We start from the raw sequence: 22,679 nt of genomic DNA on the forward strand, positions 1-22,679 counted from the left end.
ATACGCCATCACGTTACAGCCCCCAGTGAGGCCTGTGAGGTAGGCAAAACCTTCAAAGGATGCTAAAATCATCGGGCAAGAGGTTATTAAAAACAGGAGGGCCTCAGAGTCCTGCCCCACAGGTTTATCAGATACATATAAAGGGGCTAAGGCACTTGCAAAGAAAAGATGTAGCCGACACCACGTTAATCGTGTGACCAAGCTGAGCAAGGCCAACAGTGAAACCAACTGACATCGGGGTCCTCGTGTGACTCAGTGGGAATACATCACTCAGAAGTGTGATCTTACTGGGCGGTGGTGGCGCATGCCTTTTATCCCAGCACTTGAGAGGCAGAGGCAGGTGGATTTCTGAGTTCGAGGCCAGCCTGGTCTACAGAGTGAGTCCCAGGACAGCCAGGGCTACACAGAGAAACCCTGTCTCAACATTAAAAAAAAAAAAAAAAGAGGAGTGCAATCTTGCCAAAAAGTCTACGGAACCTCACTGTGAAGAAGTGATCAAGTATGGGAATTGGGTGACATCTGATGGAACCATGGGTCTCGTGCTCCAAAAGTTCCCATGTCCCAAAAGATGCCTCCCTCCCAAAAGAAACTGACAAATGTCCTCCTTTTCTAGATTTTAATAATAATAATAATAATAACCAGAATCAACCTTCAGTATCCAACTAGCTCCTGAAGTGAGAAGCAGCTATTGACAACCCTGTGGGGAAGTGGGAACTTTACTGTAGACCAAATACCATTATTGTGTCCACGGTCAACTTCTTAGATCTGTTAATTATTGAAAATGTAGGTGTCTCAGAAAATATGTCCACCAAGAACATCTTTAAACACAAGGGACAAAAGTTTCTATGTTTTTGGTATTTTTTAAGTGTCTTGTCAGTATGTTTAATATATTAAAAAAATAATATACAAACAATATTCAGATAATCGTACCTTGCGTCAGGTTCAAAAGAAACTCGACAAATGGCTACCAGTGGTGCCTATCTGTATGCCAAAGCGCATGCTGGCTTCCAGAGTCTCTCTCAGTGTTGTGAATACCTGTTGGAGTCCATGCTGGCCTCCTGGCTCTTGTCAGCTCTTCTCAGTCTTCCCCCTACCCTAAACTTCTTCCGAGCTTTCCTTCCGAGCTTCTCGGTCCCGTATAACCACGCCATTCCGTTCATGTGTTCCCTTGGTCCTCTCTCTTCCTGTCTCCCTCACGTGGTTCCCCCTAGGTAACCCCTTTCCCTTCCCCCCACTCTCCCCACACCATGCTCTGCCCTCCGCTCACGGCCTGCTCCAGTCTGCTGGCCATGTTCAATCTACTACTTTCTCTCCCTGCTCTGGACTCCTGCAGATGCCTCTGGCTCTCCTCTCCCTCCTATCTACAATATAACCTTCCCCTCAACCACACCTTGGAGCCGTCTTGCCTCAGTTCATCCATCCGGTGCCGAAAGCCCCTTGGACCTGACACCTTGATCTAAAACGTTGGAAATACATTATATAATTTTATTTTATTTTATTTTACAATTATATATTATATATTATATAATTTTATGTATTTATTTACAAATGTAACTTACATATTTATATCATACATAAATATGATGATAAAAGTGGCTGTCTGTGCTAGGTAATAAGGAAGATAAAAGAACAAGAGGGTAGATTAGAGGCAAGAGCAAATGTTATTATTATTATTTTATTATTATTATTATTCCACATGTCACAGCATGCACATAGAGGTCAGAGAATAGCTCCAAGGACTCCGTTCTCTCCTTCCTCTGTGGAGCTCAGGGCTCACACTCAGACCACCAGGCTTATGCAGCAAATGTTTTACCCAATGACCCAGATCATGGGACCAGGAGCAAGTGCACTTTACATGTTAAATAAAAAAAAATAATATGATCTAGCCAGGAAGTGGTGGCACATGCCTTTAATCCCAGCACTTGGGGGGGGGGGTGGCGGGGGCAAAGGCAGACAGATTTCTGAGTTCAAGGCCAGCCTGGTCTACAGAGTGAGTTCCAGGACAGCCAGGGCTACACAGAGAAACCCTGTCTCGAAAAACAAACAAACAAAATACTATGATCACAAGGATACCAATTCAAAAACACCAGGGGAAATAGTTTTTATGATAAAGAAATATAAAGGCTTAAAGAGTAAAGATCTAAGCCCATGGAAGGATTTAGGGTCTTGGAGGTTTCTAGAGGTATTGATGACAACCTAGGGAAAGCCCTGTGGCTGGGATACAGCTTGGTAGAAGAACGTTCAACCAGCTTGTGAGAGGCCCTGGGATCAAACCCTCACCACAATATCTAAAGGCTTTTATTTCAGCATATTTTTATTTCACAGAAATTCCCTAAAAAAATTTTTTTTTCTGAAAAATGTTTCCTAAGGAAATTGTTGTAGAGATGGCTGATGAATTAATCCGCCCCTAACATGTTCTTCCTGACAGGAGAAAGTAGGAAGTAACACAAATGTGTAACCAAAAATTTTTCTTTCCAAAAGAAAAAAAAACTTTTAAAATAAATTATTGGACTATCTATCCACCAGAGGACTACCTAGAAAGGTATTTCTGTAGCTTTTTAAATGGGAGAGGCATATAAAACACACCATGTCATTTCAGAGCATGTGCGTATAGACACATAAAGCAATACAGCTCTCTTGGAGGGACAGTGTATAGATTTTTTTTCTCATGTTTATCTCTTTTGTTTTCTAAAAACAGGGAAGATGCTGAGGTAGGAATCACCACCTCTCGCTTTGGCTCCGGTGACACTGCCTGGCGTGGCTCATGGGGAAGAAAGGGGGAGTCAGATGTCAAAGCAAGCCCTTCAGCTGTCAGCAGGCCCTAAAAGCTCTTCAGTATGGGAGCAGGTCAATAGCCACTGGACCATGACATCTCCCCTGCCTGCTCCCTGGGGAAGGATTGCATCTGAAGGGGAGACAGCCTACTTTCAACAGAGAGACAGCCCCCCATTAAGCTCCACATGTCACCTCGGACAGCACCGGGCACTAAGGACTGTTGTTAAAAGCTGTCAGAGGACACTCCCACTTCAGAATATCCAAGAGACTCTGGGAAGGCGGGGGGGGGGGGGGGGGGTGTGCACAAAACAGTGGAGTAAGTCTGGCTCCTGTCAAACAGGATGGCGTTTACTTCCCGCTTGAGGAAGGACTGGAGGGACAACAGATTTAAAGCTTGCCTCTTTCCCATTAGCGCTCCTGCCTGGGCTAGCCACTTAACCACTTCAGGCCTCCTAAATGAGCTGTGTAAAGTACCCGGGATGCAAATTCAGGGCGGGGTGTGCGCACAATAAGCAGAACAGACAGCGTGCAGGCTGTACATTTTCATATTGACAAGGAATTTCTATGCTACCAAGCAGAACGTCAGGCCCTTATTTCACAAGCATGTTAAACAAGGGTGGGTTCTTACTACTCCTTCCCCACGTTCTCACGATGACCAAACCTACACGTTCTTACCTGCTGGGAAGCGGGCAGTGGTGGCAAGGCAGAGAACAATTCTTAGAGAGAAGCTTCTCTCTACAGTGAAGATTCCTCGCCACTCCCAAGTCTGCGTGACTGGATGACTAAGGGGAAGTGGGGTGACAGCTGCCAGCATTTGCGGGCATGTGAGATCAGCCAGGTTCCCCGGGGAAAATGCATTTCCCCTCAAATGCTACCAAAAGTCATTATGAGCAAACTGCTTTATTAAAGGAAGAAAGGGATCTACAACTGAGAAAAAAAATTGAGTTCCCAATTCAGATATATCCTCAGGCGGCAAGCTTGCTTATCTGTGCACTATGACTAACCAAACAAGGGAAAGCAGCTTAGAGAGGACTGGGTCAATCTAGAGAAAGAACAGCCTTGGGGAAGCCTGTGCCTCCACCCCTTGCTAAGAAGAGGAGAAGAGAGTTGAGGAGACAAAGGAACAACTCCCAGAAAGCCCAGGACTCCATCTAATGCACCCCTCCATGAAGACAACCTGCATGGGATAGGGATGGGTTTCTCACCAGAGAGGAGGCTCTTGGGATATATTTAATACCGTTGGCCATGTATATAACTTCTCTGCTTTCTGGGTACATGGTAGGATATCCCTAATTGCCCCATGGACGCTCTCAAAACTATCATCTTAAGAGTCACGGGATATTAAGCTTAGCACTCCTGCTACCCTGTCTGTAACCACAGGCCTTAGAACCCTCAGCAGCCACTGTCCTGAATAAAATATTGGAGCCTTCTTACCCATAAGAGATGAGCACTGTGGTATAGAAATGGGCTTTTACAGTTTTAAGGCAAAAATATTATATATAAGCCAGAGGAAGAGGTTGACCCTGAGTGAACCACCACATCAAGGAAGTGGTCCTCCAGAGGGCACATCTTGACCTCTAGCCTGGGAGTGAAGGGGTTAAATAACCAAGTGTGCATCCGACAGCGTACCACAAGTCTAACGGTGTGAAGCAATGGGAAAGAGGGCTCAAATCTGATGTCAGATGGAGGCTCCCAACTCAACTGGTCTTGGCTTTAAATCCTAAGATAATAGGAAAATGAATCCATCTTATTAAGAGAAAGCAGAATGCAAAAGTAAATGAATGCCTTGTGTTTATTCCCCAGGCTGAAATCCCTCAAAAAGTCAAAATCACTCCCCCACCCCGTGTTTAGTAAACATGGCCAAGTGTTGGCAACTGGCCTCGGGAAGCGGAGGCTGCTCGCCTCTGCACCCCTTAAGGCACATGTGTGCACACACACAAGCATGCACACACACAAACACTGCGATAACTTTCAAAAGACAATCAATACCGCCCTGAGACAATCGGAGCTAATCAGCCCATGCAAGTGCAGTACACTAATCCCATTATGTGCCTTCCTGCTTTCCTTAGAGATAGAGTTGTATCATTCCACACAGAGAAGATATGCCCTGCAGAGAGATTACAGATTCCTGGAGATGTGGATTACATCCAACTCCCAGTACAGAGAGGGTGAGCACTGAATAGAAGAGCAATGTATAGCCAAGGGGGTGTAAATGTGGTGGAGCTCCAGCTTACTGCCAATCCTCATGCCTACCTGACCCCCTCTAAAGAATGGCTCCACCCGTATTCCAGCCTGAAAGTAGGACAGGAGAATGCCTAAGAATTTTATGGAAAGTGGGAAGTTTAGGGCCAGGAGGGACTAAGCAGATTACACTAAATAACAAAGAGCCTCTGGGAAGGAAGAAGAAAGGCTGCTGCATCTTGTCATGGAAGAACACCAAGGCCCAACAGAGCAGGGTGGAGGAGAGCTGCGATCTTTCGAGAAGGGTGGCTCTGGTTGTGACTCGGGCTTCTCTAGCACTTGGAAAGATACCAGAAGAAGAAACTAAAATTCTAAGTTCCTTCAGCTTCCTTCAGCTGCTAGACAGAATATCTGTGAATGGGGCGTTGGGCAAAGCCTCAGCTATGTGGGGTAGTGGGGCTCATCTGGGTGCCGATGCTTCCTCAGGCACACTCCTGGTCAGCATCCTTCTCTGCCACCTAGCCCTTTCTCCCCCAAAAGCCACCTTACAATTCAGAGATGGCACCTTCTCCTGGAAGCTTAACTAACCGCTTCACTGGGACGGGATGACCTTCCCAGATCAACCCCCAACACCTTGCATTCCTATCACCTAGTTAATTGTTTAGTTGAGTAGGCATGGGTGCCTTCGGAAACAGGACTTAAGGCTGAGCTGGCACACTCAAGCCTGGGCCATGCTTGATAAAGAAAGCTTTGGTGATGGAGACCACGGAGTCTCTCAAACTGAAGCTTTCACCTGAGCTAAGGGGCGGGGAGAATTTACCTAAGCTGAATGATAGGAAGAGAGACCCCGTTTCTGTCCTCGCCCCCCCACCCCCCCGCCCATACACCACAAACTGATTGCTTGTGTCTGTACTGACACCTGTTGCTCGTTCAGAGGCCCGACTCTTCCACTAGTCTGTTCTGTGTGTTACTAAAACATTTACAGAAAGACTAGTTCTACAGTGGGACGGGCATAGCAAAGAAAGAATAAGACTCTAAAGCCTACTGAGAGAAAGTGTCTAAGACCCTACTGTAGATCATTTGGGTGCCAAGTTCCAGGTCAGATGTTTTGTGATCACAAATCTACGTGAAGGGAAGGAGGCAGCCTCCAGAGCTGTGCTAATGGGGCAGTGTATTATAGGACAGGCATCCTCCATTTCCCCAGGTACCTTAGAGCTTGCCAAATAACTAAATGGATCTTTGAAATTAATCCAGGCCTAGGGAAGAGAAAGAATGCTTTCAGCCTAGTATAACACTGGAGTTACACAGGCAAGAAATGGATCCTTAAAAAGAAAAAAAAGAAGAAAAAAAAAGCTTTCAGGCCAGACCAGAAACATGAACTGTGTCTGTCCACACACCCCCATACCCCTTCCCACATCTATAGCATTCAACTCTGCTCACATCTGAGGCCAGCCAGGCTGAGAGAGCAACACAGGCTGGACGTGAGTACAGTCAGTGGGGAGGCTTGGAGGAGGAGGAGGAGGCGGCAGTGGAAGGAAGAGATGAGGTGGCACTAAGTCATGCCACCAGCCTAGGGTAGACCACACGATATTCCTATTATCCTAAGACCCATTATGAAGAAAAAAACATCCAAACAGAGATGATGTTCATCCACCTGTACTATCTAGACTTGTAGACAACTTGAACCAAGACTAAGACAGGATCCCACGTCACCTGTGAGTCTACTGGGCTCGATGACTTTGTCATAGGCTGTGACTCCTTTCCTGCCTCAAGGAAGAATGTTGGACTGGGCTGACCACAGATGATGACCCTCAGTATGCAGAAGTGGGGATATGAGAGCTGAGGTGCTCATGCCGGAGCCATAATCAGGACACCCTGGAACAGGCCAAGCTTGAAGCATGCTGGGCCACATGGCACAACTGACACTGCTGTGGAGTCATAGAGCAGGTCATAAAAGCTTGCTGTTCAGCATAAAGGACAGGGACAGGCTGAAAGAGAGAACCCCCCTTGTTGACAGTAAGGCATATTAATGAGCTGGATGGTAAGACAAAGACCAAGGGATGGTCCTGGCCTGTCCATCTGGAAACTGTCAACTCTGAGGGAATGGAAATGTTTTCCTCTGCATTCCTCTACTCTTTGAGGTAAGAAAATTAAATGGGCCTCTGGTTTGCAGTGAAGACGGTTCCCGTAACTCACAGGGAAGCGTTGAGCATCTTGAACAACTCCCAGTAGCTCTTTCTCTCAACAAAAAACAATAAAAGTCATACGGCCTTGATTATAGTGGGTTGTCTACAGTAACTTACCACATTCCCCTCCGAGGATATGAAACAAAACATATTTATTCAATTAATCCTGACTTTAATCTTAGAGAAGTCAAATGTTGCAAGAGGGTGTGTGTCTCAAAGTATAAGCTCCCTGAGGGCAGGGACTTCGATGCCTGTTTCCCAGCTGCCCCGCCCCTACCCCTGAGACCTAGGGAGCCATTTGCCCATTGATTTCTTAAGTGAACAACTGAGAGGGCGGCTGGGTAGATGTCCATGTCCTCAGCTTCCCCAATCTGGCAACTATACTTTGCATTTATTGTCATTAGCAGAGAAGCTCATGGCGGTTGCTGGCTGAGAGGGGAGAGTCCATTCTCTCCAGGGGTGTGGACCCCGGTAGGTGACCCCTGCCCCAGTGAGTGGCAAACCCTCCATTCACGTGCACAAACAGCAGCACTAACTGGAATCAGTGAGTTATGAAAAAGGAAAAAGTGGAGAGATCGTGAAGTTGGGAGGAGCATATGGAAGGAGGAGCTGAGAGGACTTGAAATATAGGAACAGGGTACATGATATACATGCAAAAGATTCTCAAAGAGGTTAATTTTTTCAAGTACCATAAAAGGAATGGCCTACCCATGGGCTATCTTTTACAACCTTGACCTGACTATAGATTTCTTTGGGGGAAAAGAAGATTTCCTACACAGCACCCTTCCCACTAGACACCATTTGCCCCTCCCTGCCCACGCACTATAGCAACTCAAAATGTGGCCAGATGTGGCCAGATGCAGCCAGATGAGGCCAGATGTGGCCAGATGCGGCCAGAGTCTTCAGGGACGCAATCCTCTCCAGATAAAGACCAATGGCCTATAAAACATTTCTGAATGGCTGACCAGGCCTAGAGAGGTGGCTTCGTGCTTCCAGCTCATGGATGATGCTGAAAGAACATAAGGGAATTCTTTCCCTTCCCTTCTCCGCAGTGAGCACATCCAGCAGGCCTGGCAGGAGCAGTGGGTGGGAGGAAGTATCGGGTAATGAAAAGCGGGCAGATGTCTTAGACACACACGAAGACCGAGCTGGGGCCCAGGCCTTGTCTGTATGCTACAGAAGAAGCCACTTTGCCGCCATGGTGAAGATAGACTTGATTTTTAATGATCTCCCCTCAGCCTCTTCCACCACAAGGGCATTAAAACATCTATAGGATCTGCCAGCAGCAGGGGATTCGTCAGCCGCAATTGCACTTAAGAACCCGGCTTGGAGCATCTGCTCCCAATTATAAGTGAGGCTGGGGTTCATTAATACTGCCACAATTTCAGTGGTATCCTCAGAGAACTGGCTCTGCAGACATTCCCAAAGCCAGGTGCAGATGTGAGAAAGGGAAGAGGGTTCTCTTCCACACTCAAATGAGCTGATGCTTCTCCAAGACCGTCTCCTTGGCAGAACCCAGAGGGGAGTGAGAATCAGCCCTCCCAGCAGGCTGTGGAGGACCGTGCACTTTCCCTGAGTAGGACCACTGCCTGTGTGTCTCCTGGTGGGCATGGCGGGTTACCTACCGTCCTTGACCAGGAAACGCTAACATCAAGCACAGGTAAGGGTCATCGATTCTGCAGGTTCCCGTCCAACATAGATGCGTGTGTAAGGACACCAGAGGTCTCTACTTCTTGAAAATGTGAGGCTGAATTCTTTTTCGATTCAGGAAGACTCACATGCTCCAAAACAAGGAAGAATAAAAACCAAGTACTTGACTATCCACAGAACCCTGGATTGGCACATTATGGAATGCACATATTCACTGGCGTGATCTAACAAATTAAAATGTCCTTTTTGAAACCCAATGCCACATTTAAATGTCTACACTGTTCTGCTAAGTGAACGAGAAAGAATGTGCATGTTAAACCATGGAGACAGAGACAGTGTATAAGTTACAGGAAACTCGGGCATTAAAAAGTCTCACTGGTTTGAGATGGTTTATCAGGAACCAGCTGCCAAGGCTGATGACTGAGTTCAGTCCCCAGGACCAACTTAAGGGAAGGAGAGAGTTGGCTCCTGCAGGGTGTACCCTGACCTTTATAGATGCGCCTTTGTGAACATGTCAACCCCTACAAATAAATATTTAAAAAACAACAAAACTACTGAAGTCTAGTGAACACACAGAGATGCTACCCAGAGTTAACATCACCTGCACATTGGACAAAAATGAGGGATTCATCTCTTTTTTTATGTACCATCTATTTCTATTTTTTAAATTATCTATCCCCTTAAGTTGGGGGGAAAAAACACTATAAAGTTGAAAGAATAACAGAATCCTCCCATTAGAGTGTAAATACATTTTTTCTATAGTTCCCTTACCAGCTTTTTTTTCTGTAACATTCAAAACACTACTGTGTCCTTAAATGCGTTCATTCATGAGCTTGACCCTCCTGCTCCCTCTCCCCACTTCTCTCTCTCCCCACCTCCCTCTCCCTCTCTCTTTCTCTCTTGTTCTCTCTCCATATATATCTGCCTGTCTCTCTGTCTGTCTCTCTGTGTGTGTCTCGGTCTCTCTCTCTCTGTCTCTGTCTCTCTGTCTCTGTCTCTCTCTGCCTCTCTCTCTGTCTCTCTCATGCACACACACACACACACAGGTCCCATTCAGCTAGGAGAGCGCCTGAGAAACAATAGCTGCTTGGCACAGTTTTCACTTGGATCTGTGGGTTTGATTATAGGTTTGCTTCTGGTTTTTATTTTTAATTGCATGTGTTGCTACCACTGAATTTTGATTCAGTAGTAGCAAAAGCAATTGGCCTAACCACTTTGGGAAATGGTCCAACCACTTCTCTTAAAGCCGAGTGCTCACTTATTTTATGGTGAGCACTGGGTCCCACACTAGGTGCGTTCCTGAGAACCTAGGCCCATCCAAAGACATGTCCATGATAGTGTGCTTATGAAGTAAAGCCCAATGACCTCCCAAGTGCCCCTTGATAACAAGTTGGCCATGTTTGGGGTATTCATAGCACAATGAAAGGGAAGAGGTAACACGTATCAAAACAAAACTCAACTTTGGTGAAGGAAAAACAGACATAACAGAGGGACAGCAGACATAACAGAGCGATGGCCAACCTAACAGAGTGATAGCAGACATAACAAATGGATAGCATACATGAGGGATAGCAGACATAACAGAGGGATAGCAGACACAACAGAGTAATAGCATGCATACGTGCACACACACACACAGTTGACAGTGTTTAGGACCCCAGAGTCAGGCAATATGGTAGCAATTGTTTACATATTTCAACATGAATCCAGGTGAGCTCAGGTAACTTGACAAACACAGGCATGAAAGCGTAACCAACTGTCCGCTAGAGATGTGGTCTGGAATCACAAGAAGTAGAAGATGCCGGGGAGCTCAGTGTGCTAGAATTGCTTGCCCATCTGTAGGCATGTTCTTCGCAGAATGACTTCAAACAGGTCTCTCCAACCACTACGCACTTCTCTGCTTGTCTCAGGTAGGAGCCATGTTTGTCTCCCTACTGTACTTAAGCACACCTACTGTACCAAGCACAGGCACAAACTAACCAGCCTGCTGAGTCAATATACCAGGATCTGGTCTCTGGAAGGCAAGAACATTTGAGATGACCATAAAAGGAAGCTATTCAAAACTACGTGTGCAAGGAGCTGGACAGGTGGTTCAACTGTTAAGGCATTTATCCTTCTTGCAGAGGACCCAGGTTCAGATCTCAACACAGCTCACAACTGCCTATAAGACCAGCTGTAGGGGATATGATGCCCTCTTCTGGCCTCCATAGACACTGCACGCATGTGGTACACATACATACACGCAGATGAACACTAACGCACATAAAATACAAATATATAAATCTTTCTTCGATGTATATACAAAGTGTCTTCTACAGAGTTATTTAAGCCAGCAGCCCTGGCACATGAAAGTTTCACAATTCCCAAATACCAACCAGGAGGTGCGGCAGTTGGGTCTTCATGGGCATTACAGTTCCACTCTCTTTCACTGGAAGTATCACAGGATTTGTTCAAGAAGATGGAAAATGGCGTAGACCGGGCCCCAGGGTTAATTAACGCAAGGCTAGCTGGTTATAAAGAAATCAATGAGCATCTTGTTCCAAATACTGGGCGCTCACCAGGAAGGCCCCCAAAGTCCCGGAAGACTGGATATGCCCACCAAGCATGGGAAGAACTGGAAAATCTCAGACACCCCAGAATAATGGCACAATAGAAAACCCCCCAGATAGCCACATGGCTCTTCAATGGACTATTTCCCCCTCTTGGCCATAGGTTTACCAATTTTAGGCACCATGAATTTACTACTGATTAGAGGGGAAAAAATTCAACCAAGTGGCATAAAGTGGAGCTTAAGAGTTGGGAAGGAGGCCAATGGAACGGCTTTGGAACATGGGATCCTGTCAGCTCTGGCTACTGATCGTCAATCCCCTAATCCTTGAGGAGTCTTCTTTTAGGATGGCCCATGGTCTTTCCAGACGAATCTAGCCAGCCAAACAAAATGGTCTGGTATACCACAGAGACGGTAGCAAGCGGAATCCCTGGGCCCGCTCCCCATTTCCTTCCTATGTCGCTAAGTGTCAGAATGATTCTGAGGCTGCGTCCCCTGCAGAAGCCACTCCTTTGTCACATCTAGCATTCCTTGCCTACTCTATGACCTTCGCATAGCTTCTGCCTCGATGCCTGTCTACTTAAACTCAAGCCAATGTCAGAGTCAATTTTCTTCAGTTCATCCACGTGTAAATCTTATCCAGTCTGGAATAACCATGTACAGGCAGAGTCTTGTGGGATTTGGCCTCTGAAAACAGGAAGAGTTGGTTTTGATGGTTACCCAGTCCTCTGTGATGGAGAAGGTCCCCACCAATCTGACTGCACTCACGAGTTCAAACATCCCTACACCAACCAGGACTTCAATATTATTCCGGTCCACAGATGAGCAATGACTGGTATTCAAACGGATGCAGAGCACACATGTGCTGGGAAATGGGATCTTTCCTTCCCCTGATGTCAGTGGTAGCCCTATAGTTATGAGGTGAGTTTGCCAGTCTCACTTAGCTTCATGGAGTTGGCTCTTAGGGATGAATGGCTATTCTCTATAACACTGCCTGGGAACTACCTACATCCAAATTACCTAGACTGTGCAGCCCGTGTAGGTTCCTGGACGCCATTTGCATATGGTGACCACTGGGGTCTAGACTGACAGGGCTCAACTCAGAACTGAGGCAAACCCAGCCAGGGACTTTGCAATGTTATATGGTCAGGGTGTGCTGGCCCAGCACAGCCCTCTGGATACTGCTGTTTTAGTCTTGTCTGTGGCTGTTCATCCCTAACTTGGCCTGGCCTCTCTTTAGACTGGGTTGGAATCCTTCTGTATATATAGAGGTAGAGAAAATGTATAGCAAAAATGGAAACATAAAGACCTCTCCCTACTCCATCCCCTTTCTAAGTGTCTTCTCTGGGCTAAGATTACCTAGGGCGGCTCTAGGAAGCTCTCCTTCTGGCCCCAAACACTAGCACTGCTCCATTCTGCATAGAGACCCACCCCCAACAAAGCCCTGCTGGGGAATGTGGCTGATAAGTCACACATGCATAACATGTCCTTTTCCTCCAATGTATTGCACTAAGGATGGAGAGATGGCTCCGTGGTTAAGAGCACTGACTGTTCTTCCAGAGGTCCTGAATTCAATTCCCAGCAACTACATGATGGCTCACAACCATCTGTAAAGGGATCTGATGCCCTCTTCTAGTTTGTCTGAAGACAGCTACAGTATATTCATATAAAATAAAGTGTATATATATATATATATATATATATATGTGTGTGTGTGTGTGTGTGTGTGTGTGTGTGTGTATACTTATCACTAATAATTACTCTTTCTTAAAATAGAGGCTCATTTTTATTTTATATATATGCTGAGTATCTACATCCATGTCTCTGTATCATGTGCATGCCTGGTGCCCCCAATGGCCAGAAGGGGGCATCAGGTCCCCTGTCACTGGAGTTGCAGGAGGTTTTAATTATCTTGGTGTGAGTGCTGGGAACTGAACCCGGGTCCTCAGCAAGCATTCCTACCACTGAACAAATCTCTCCAGGCTCATAGCGAATAGTTTTCAAGCATCAGATGAATGTCCCAAGGGACACATTCACAGAGCAATTGTAAGAAAAGTGATCCAAGTTCATTTGGATCTCTGTGCATGCATTGTTCTTCCTCTCCCTTAAGAAACCATTACTCTCATGCCTGCCATGGGAACACAGGGAAGGACCCATACCCAAGGATGCAAAGTACATATCCCAGGTACAACATGGCAATATGGTGCTGGGATACAGTTCTCTCTCCCTACCCTGACTACCTTCAGAGAGCAAAGCCTTTTATGTGTGACCTCAAAGTCTGGGCTCCACTTGTTCTCAGAAATGGGAGAGAGAATGGGAGAGAGCAAGGAGCACCTCAGGAACATCTCGGGAGCACCTCAGGAGGACCTCAGGAGCACCTCAGAAGCACCTCAGGAACATCTCAGGAGCATCTCAGGAGGACCTCAGGAGAACCTCAGGAGGACTTCAGGAGCACCTCAGGAGTACCTCAGGAGCACCTCAGGAGGACCTCAGGAGAACCTCAAGAGGACCTCAGGAGAACCTCAAGAGGACCTCAGGAGAACCTCAAGAGGACCTCAGGAGGACCTCAGGAGCATCTCAGGAGCACCTCATAAACTTTAGTCTTGTTCTAAAATACTGACTTCACAAAGCATCCAGGAAACTCTGTGGCACCTCATCCCTAAACAGCAGAGGGAAGCATGGCTCTAAAGTCCAACTCACTTGACTGGAGACAAAGATACTAGAAAGGTATGTAGTACTAGAGTGTGAGCCCATATCCACACAGCACAAAGGCTGTAGAGGATGGCACAGAAAGACACAGTTGGGGAGAGGTTAAATCAGTGAGCTCCCCAGTGCTTGGGCCATCTTTACACCCCAAGTTCTATAATTGACTCTTTGGTCCCCAAAAAGTAGTATGATAAACCAAATATGTGTAAACACTTAGTCTAGAAAACCCTAGAATAAGCACACCTGATGAAAGCGCCTTCCGGGCTTTCTCACTTCTGGGCCCTCAGCCCTGCCCATGCCCTTGCCTGGAACACAGCTGCCTCCTCTCCTCCCCAGCCAACTCAGACCACCTTCTGGCTCAGCCTCTGTCCTTTCCCCAGAAATGAAGGCTTTCCCCCATCCAGAGCTTTCCAGAGTTCCTCCTCCCCTTCCAGGCTCCAAAAACCGGTGCCTCTGCCTCCCGGCTCTGCTTCCAACTGCACCCGGGGGGCTATGTGAAGGGGGTCTGTCTCACACAGAAGATCAAAGCCCCAGGACAGTACAGACTGTGTCTGTCCCCTGTTCCCAGCACCTAGCCAAGGCCTGACGCGACTGGTGTTTGAGGATCAGTTCCACGCCAATGAAACACCCATCTCTGGATCAAGTATTTGTTACTGCTTGGGGTTCCCCAAGCCCTAGACAGTGTGCTCTGACAGCTGTGAATTATACAACTCTGGCTGCCTTTAATGAGTAGGGATTGAACATCTGGTTATGGGGAGAGAAGGAGGAACAGTCTGGCCAATCCTAGGCCTAATGCCAATTGGTTCTACACCAAACCTGGAGCTTGGGGGGTAGACCTGAATCCTGCTGGAACCATCACTAGACTGTGTAGTTCCTGTCCCCAGAGGAATGGTCTCACTGGGAACTGAGGCCAAATGGCAGATATCTGGTGTGCAGAGGGACTAAGAAAGCCATGGTAGCACACAGGCTAGCTGGATCATCTGCCTCAGGAGCCCATCACCTCTCTACCCATAAGTCTAGCCTTGGAAAATTATTTCATCTCTTACAGAAATGTCTTCAGTATAATTATCTAACCTGGGGAAATAAGGCCATGTGTTAGCATCAAAGCAACTTCCCAACTGACACACAGCATAGAGACAGACATGTTACAATAAGAAAAGGAGCTGGAGGCGCAGAGACAGAGCCGCAGAGATGGCTCAGCCGTTACGAGTACGGGGCACTCTTGCAGAGGACCTGGGTTTGGCTTAAAGCACCACCACCTGTCAGGCTCCTGTGTGTATGCAGTACATGTAGACTCATGTAGGCACATACACATACATGTTTCTAAAAAATGTAAACTCAGCCTTCCTGAAAGTGTGGGAGTTTAGAAATTGTGCTTGGTCTGAAATGCCATGCTGAGTAAAGAGTACATTTTTTTATAAAATACCTAATTACTTATTTTCCTCTGTCTCCTCAAGCAAAGAACAGCTGAGCTAATGGCTGGTCACGTCTTTTCCCTTGGGGACTCTCATGGGTCGGGTTCTCTATCTGGAGCCACTTCTTAGCTTGTAAAATAGCTTTGCCAGCATGTCCCAAAGTTCCTGGTCTCCCATAAATACAGTCCAGTCCTGTCTCTGTGGGGGAAGGAAGACTGCAAAGACCAGAGAGAGAGGTGGGAAACTCAGCTCAGAACATCAGCAGAGGCAAGAAGCCCTACCAGCAAGACCTCTCTTCTCTGCCAAGGACAGACCAAAAAGAAGGCCAAAGAAGACAGGATGCTCTTAGGCCTGTCAACCCTTAAACTGTCCCAGGGAAGTAATTATTTCTCTCAGTGGTCGGGTGGTTCAGAGGATTTAAGAGTGGGTTCATTAAAGAGACTTAGGATCACAGCTCATTTATGTCTCCTTGAACCTGTTTAATCAAAATCACTTGCTGTTACACTCCACCACAAATCCACCTCACGTGGTAACAAATTAATGACCAATCCACTAAGCCACGCCATCTCTGGTCGTCAGCTTCAAGGGCAAAGTCAACCCCTGCCCTCCCAAAGAAAGCCCTCACTTGCTCTTGAAGCCCATTTTAAGTGAGATGTTAGGATCAGAGAGTCGCTGCCACCCATTTCTGCCACAGAGCTGGCCACATCCCACGGACCGTGCTCCGTGCACTCGTTAGAGTTACAAGCCTAGGTCACTCAGGAGTAAGACAAATGCCAGTGAAGGCAAGGCTTCCGACTCCTCGGGCTTACTAGGAGGTAATTATCTCGGAGTTAAATGTCAAGGCTGGTTTCACGTGTGCAAAAGAAAGGAAATGTCATGTTTAGTGTAAGCAGCAATATTATTTTAATCAAATCAGAAGCTCATTATTAGAAAAAAAAGCTTGACACATCCCAACAAGAAGCTGTGTCTACCTTGCTTCCCACTGCTCGGGTTCAGGGCTGACACGGGGAAGACTTGCTTGCGGCGTGATGTGGATAGAGCTATGAACAGGGCGCGCGCATGAGATCCAATCACCCCTGTTGGTTGCAGGCCCCAGGCCCCTCCACACTCAGGTAGCTCTGGAATCCTGGCCAATCCTCTCGTGATAAACAGGCAAGGATACTAGTACTTTTTTCATTGGATTGTTATATTAAATCACACACAGGGCGTGTCTGGAACAACGCGGGACACACTGTAGGCTCCATACATGTTTGCGATGGATCTATTTCTGCAAAGTTAAATCATTTCCTTGCAGCCAGTAGGTATTATCTTGATGAGGAAAAAAAAAAGAGCATAGAAGAAGAAAGAACTGTGCCATAGCCTAAGTAATTGGAGACAAAGGATGACACTAAACCTGATCCCTTTTATAGGCCAGAGCCTCATACTCAGGAAGTAGTCAAATATTTACAAGGACGAATAAAATGTAGAAACGAATAGAGGGAACTCGGTCAAAGCCAAATCAGATTTGAGACATTTGGATGTCTCAGACTCAGACCACGGGGAATACATGATACATGACCGCTGGAGATGGGAAACTGCTTTGTAGCGTAATACAAATGTTTGCTTTCGGTACTCCCTTCCCCAGTGGCAGTGGTGGGGCTGGTGATGATAGAGTCATCTCATTCCCTGCCCACCAAACCCATTATCTTGGTTTTCAAGACTGACTTTTGCTGCCCAAACATTCCGGACTAGTCACCTTCTACTGGAGAGTGGTCAACTTACCAACTTCCATCTTAGGGAGAACTCTCTCCCTTCTCCCAGCAGTCACAATTGCCAGTAGCTCCATGACTTGGAGTAGGATTGCGTGCCCAGTTCCTCTCTCCGTACTGGCATTTGGTCTGGTTTGGGATTGCTGTCACAACCACTGTGAGCTCACATGGGTCGCTGCCCTGCTTATAGCTTCCTTCTTGATGTTGAATTTGTGAAAAAGTCCAAATACAACATCCTCTGGCCAAATCACCCAAATTTCTATTCTTTATAAAGTAATAAACAAGCTAAGTAACCACAAACCCATGGAGGAACTATAAGGGCATGGAGGAACCATAAATGCACAGAGGAACCACAGGCTCATGGTAGAACCATGAGCTCATGGAGGAACTATAAGGGCAACAACCACAAGATCATGAAGGAACCACAAGTGTATAGAGGATCTGCCATCTAAGTGATTTTATGTCATTACTGGATCCCTAACTCCAGCCAGCTAATCATGAGGTCATCTAATGGTTCAAACTGGAGATCGTGAATATTCATGTGCTGAGAGTGACAAGACACCTTTAAAAGTGGCAGTTCAGGAGCCACCAGGTCACCTTCAACAGTGCCATAGCAAACTCGACAGTCAAGAAAGCCAAGAACTCATTCGCACCATCACGTCCATTTCTGAGTTGATCCAGTCAGTATGATCGCTTCTCTGAAAAAGACTGCGCAGAGCAGAGCATGGTGCTGCACACCTATAATCCCGGCACTAGCTAGATCAGGGAGTCAGGAGTTCAATCTCAGCTACATAGTGAGTTCAAGGCCAGGCTGGACTACAGGAAACTCTCTCGAAACATCAAAATAAGACAAAATGAAGTAAGATCACCCTTGGCTTTTAGTTCCCCAAGACCAAAAGTCACTTCTAAGTGTCTCTCATCCAACTCCAACAAAGTAATGAGTTGGTGGTGAGAGATGGGTAGTTTTCTTTTCAAACCTGGCATGCATCTTTACCATAGTCCTTAAAAGCTATCAGAGACTTCACAACTGAAAGCTCTGACCAGGCCTGGTGGCGCACAACTTTAATTCCCAGCATTCAGGAGGTAGAGGGCAAGGGGATCTCTGTGAGTTCGAGGCCAACCTGGTCTACAGAGTGAGTTCCAGGACAGCCAGGGCTATACAGAAAAAAACCTGTCTCAGAAAACAAAACAAAGAAGAAGCCCCAGAATAATAGGCCAAGAAGCTGAGGTTTTGTTAACCTGGAGCAAGAACTGGATCCCTGGAACTGATCAGGCGAGCCAGGCTCCTGCTACCTGAGACACACTTTCTCCCTTGTCCCTAGGGTGGCCTAAGTCTGGAGAAAGCAGCCTCCATCTCCTCGGTCCCCAAGGGCTTCTCCACTTCTACGATCCAACTAAAGATAGTTGGGCCTGCTCTAAAAGGACCCCTGATCTGAGTTCACACCACTTTAAAGGGGTTAATGGCATTCAATTATATCTGAGCCACTGCGGGAATCACATGACTCCATGAAGCATAGAAAATGGCTGATGACTGATGATGTTTGCAAATATTTTAACATCTTTGGATGTGTATAATGGTGTGCTGAACCAAATTGTCATTTTCACAAACTATACGCTGCTAAAAGCACACATTTGGCGCTAAATCTGCTCTGGAGGCTTCCTGCTTCGTGGTTAAACCTTGGGCCCTTCTTCAAAGCAATCATGAAGGCAGTGTTCCCAGCCATGCTAAGAGACATGAACATAGCATCCCTCCTAGAAAGGAGTCCAGGTCCACATAGGAGAAGCCTGATGCTGCGGTTTAGCAAGCAGCCAGAATCTCACCATCAGTCAAGAGTTGGTGGAAAACATTGGTCTGCTATTTTTAGTCAAGACCATGCAGGCAAGGGAAAAATAAGAAATACACTGTTCATTTTCTTAAGATGCAAAGCTAAGTGGGAATTATGGCTTTAAACTCAAGGCACATTGAGGCTGCAGGCCTTCACGCAACTCAGAGGTCCAGCAGGCTCAAGTGTTTCTACCCACGCATCCCCTGTTCCAAGACACCCAGCAATGACGGACCATCCTCTAAACCAAACGTTCTGACCTTCCTAGTGCTGAGACCCTTAAATACAGTTCCTCGCATTGTAGTGACCCCCCTAACCATACAATAATTATTTTGTTGTTACTTCATAACTGTAATTTTTTCTACTGTTATGAACCATAGTGTGAAAATCTGATATGCATGGTATAAATCATATTGTAAATATCTGATATGCAGTATCCCAAAGGGGTTGCTCTTCACAGGTTGAGAACCACTGCTCTAAACCAAGCCCAACTTGCCCAGGTGTGTAAGGGTCCGTCATATGCCTGATTCTCCAACCCTTACTGACACGCAATAAATTAAAGCAAAAACAAAACTATGTCTTTCCCCCTCCATGCTCCCTTCCCCACACACCTGGCCAGGCATGGTAACATCTCAGGCTGGCCCTCAAGATCTTAAAAGCGCCATAGATGGCTAAGAGAACTTGTTAGGAACTGTGAGATGCAGACTAGAGTCTCCTTCTGTTGGGTCCAGCAGGCAGATCTGTGGCAAACAGTCCCAAATAACCAAGGAGATTCAGTGTGTGTTTGAAAAGCTCTTCCCAGAAGAAACTCCTCCAGGGAGGAGAGGGGCTCGGAGGATATAGCAGCAAATCCCGGAAGGAGATCTGGACAGGTGCTATTTAGAAAGCACTGGAAGCCATCTGGAGTCATGCAGTTCCTCAGAGACTAGCTCCCTGCAAGGCCTCGAGATACTGAGAATGGGTTCTGAGAAATCCATGGAGAAAAGTATGGGGTGCCTTTCTCTACCTCTGTATATAACTGTGATGATGTCCAGTGGCATGGCTCAGGTCACCCCTTTAAATATATATATATATGGTATGGCTCAGGTATATATATATATATGTATGTATATATATATATATATATATATAGTGTGTGTGTAATTTATTATATATTGCTTTTTTAATGTTCTAACACATAAACTACTGCATAAAAACAAAACATTCAAACATAAAAGCTTTACTCATTGTAAGTCTTAGACATTTTTACAATACTGAAAGCATCTCGGGGACAGGGATTCCTAATGTCCCCTTAATCCCTACCACTCTGGGGAGTCTTTGAAGGGGCTGGGGAGCAGGTCCTACTGGAAGGGGGCTTCTTGCCCCATCTTCTGGAAGCACAGAGGTATGTAGGAGCCAGGACTGTGGCGGAGACAAACAGCAGATGTGCCCTGATGCCCCAGGGTTTCTCCCCCACATCCCACCTGGCACTCTCCTGGGGAAAGGATTCTCTGATTCTCTGCGCTGCCTGTTCCCTTTTCCCTTCCACTGAAGTCTGGAAGACTCCAAGCCACTGCACTGTTCCCTGCTATCCCATCAAGTTCATTGCCAGGAGGCCCCCAAGACCTCCCCTCATGCCTGACCTCATGGCTTCTTAATAAATGAGCTATACACATCACTAGAGATTTTTTTTTCCTGATGCACCCAAAAGATAGCCAGATCCTGCAGCTCCCAGGACCTTCCTTCCAGGGTTTGGTAAAGTCAGTCTGCCATCAGTAGCTCTCAGACACTTGGAGAGCCCCTCTCCCCAAGCTGCTTAAGGTTTGTGCCCTGTTTCTGTGAGGACAGCTGCATCGATCCTACAAGTGCACATACCTGGAATACAGGTAACACGCAAGAGCACCCAGCCTTCCAAGTTCTCTTTAAAGTTCCTCTCAGGCTAGACGGATGCACTGTGGACCTCCATGAGAGGTTTGAACCTACCACCCCCAACCCCTACACTGGTCTCTGAGCCCCCCCCCCCCATTTTCCACCCCCAGCCGAACTCACATCTCGGAAGCGGTTCCAGTACTTGTCACGGTCATACTGGGAGACAGTGCTCAGCCACTGGTCATTGTCTAGGAAATTGGCGTTGTTGAGGGCCGCGCCACCGGCCAGCGCGTCCAGGTGCCGGCTGTCCACTTGGAGGAAGCACCACGCCGCGGCGGCCGCCGCGAGCACCGCGATCGCTGGCATCTGGGGGCAGGGCACACGGGCGTGAGCCGGTGACAACAGGGCTACCTCAAGCCCCTCACTCCCACCGGGTGTCTGGGCGCCTAGGGGCGCGCACAAGCTGCAGCGCCTGGGCTCACCGCGGGGACAGGGTGGTCCCTCTCACACCTGGGACGGAGGTTGCACCTGGAGAGCCCTTATGCATGGAAACAGCTACAAACGCAGAGCCTAGGTCACCGACTCGGGGCCGCCGTCAAACTACTGAAGACCCTCTCACCGGCTCTCCGTTGTGGGGCTCCAGTACATCTCCCCCAAAACCCGGATGCTCAATGTGCCAGCCGCACTCCCACAGACGGGCCCCACAGCTCTGGTGTAGGGATAGGGATAACGGCGCTCTGAGCATCATCCCAGGCTCTGGCAGACGGGGGCTTTGGGGTGCCCTCAAGCCGGGCTTCCCGTTCCCAGCTAAGGCAAAGGTCTCTCTGCTCCCGGCCCGCGGCTTCTGCGCAACAGGGACACGCAGAAATGCCCCCAGGCCCTGACCCTGCCAGCCCGGGAGATGGCCTCAGGAAGGTCCCAACTACGCCAAATATGCCAAGTTGGGGCTCAGTGTTCTGCGGACACGTACCTTGGGAGCCCGCCCGAGTCCCGGCGCCCGAGTTGCTGGGGTTCCTGTACCGCGGTGGCTGGGAAGGCTGATGCCCGGCTCGTTCCCTTGCGCACCTGCCGCCGCCGCGCGTCCGGCCGCTTTGTGAGCCCGCAGCGCTCTGGCTCGTCTCGGGCGCGGCGTCCGCGGGCGGAGAAGCCTGAGCTCCTAGCCGAGGCCTCTGGCGCCCCCTGGCGGCTACTTGGCGCTCAGCGGTCCCATCCGGGAGCGTGATTCATTCGCAGCTCTACAGGGCTGACACAGATTTCAAGCTCAGGGAAATGATGTTAGAAGGCCAAGAAGTCGCCAGTGTTGAGGGACTCTCAACGAGTAAGTGCTTGGGACACCCGTCTCAGAATCTCTACGGTGGAGAGAGGAGACTCTCTCCAAGAGTCGGCCCTTTAAATGAGTCCCTGTTGCGTCTTGTGCACAGACAATATTTAGGTGAACTTCTCTACTCCCTGGTTCAAGCCATACACCCAGCATCTCTAAGTCTGATCTCCAACCAGAGCCACCCCTAAGAGTCCTGTGGAACCGACCTCCAGCTTCAAGCACGGACAGAAGGAGAAAGCTGGCCTTGACCCAGCCCTCTCTTCTCTTTCCAAATACTCAGCGTGTTTGGTTTAATAGGGGTGGGAGCGACTTAACAGGTGCATCGCTGCCTACTTCTTGGCACAGCTATAGCCTATAGCCCTGAACACACACACACACACACACACACCAAACTCAAAACCCTTCAGGACACTTCCCTGAGAAACACCCAAACCCTAGTCCCCTGCACACCTGGTCCTTGCCCTCTTACCCTTCTGCC

At 47.7% G+C, this 22,679-nt stretch overlaps 1 protein-coding gene across 5 annotated transcripts in view; it reads right to left on the reverse strand.

Annotated features, from left to right (window-relative positions):
• Positions 1–21,991, reverse strand: part of Spock1 (sparc/osteonectin, cwcv and kazal-like domains proteoglycan 1) — a 487,138-nt gene extending 465,147 nt beyond the window's left edge. For all 5 annotated transcript variants that reach the window (NM_001166465.1, NM_001166464.1, NM_001166463.1 and 2 more), the window contains exons 1-2: positions 21,851–21,991; positions 21,061–21,246 (exon numbers count right to left, since the gene is read on the reverse strand). In NM_001166465.1, coding sequence (NP_001159937.1) covers positions 21,061–21,246 — 186 coding nt within the window. In that variant the 5' untranslated portion in view covers positions 21,851–21,991. The remainder of the gene's footprint in view (positions 1–21,060; positions 21,247–21,850) is intronic.
• Positions 21,992–22,679: the final 688 nt, after the last annotated feature.

This window comes from Mus musculus, chromosome 13, assembly GCF_000001635.26.
Source record: "Mus musculus strain C57BL/6J chromosome 13, GRCm38.p6 C57BL/6J".
In the NCBI taxonomy this organism is placed as follows: domain Eukaryota; kingdom Metazoa; phylum Chordata; class Mammalia; order Rodentia; family Muridae; genus Mus; species Mus musculus.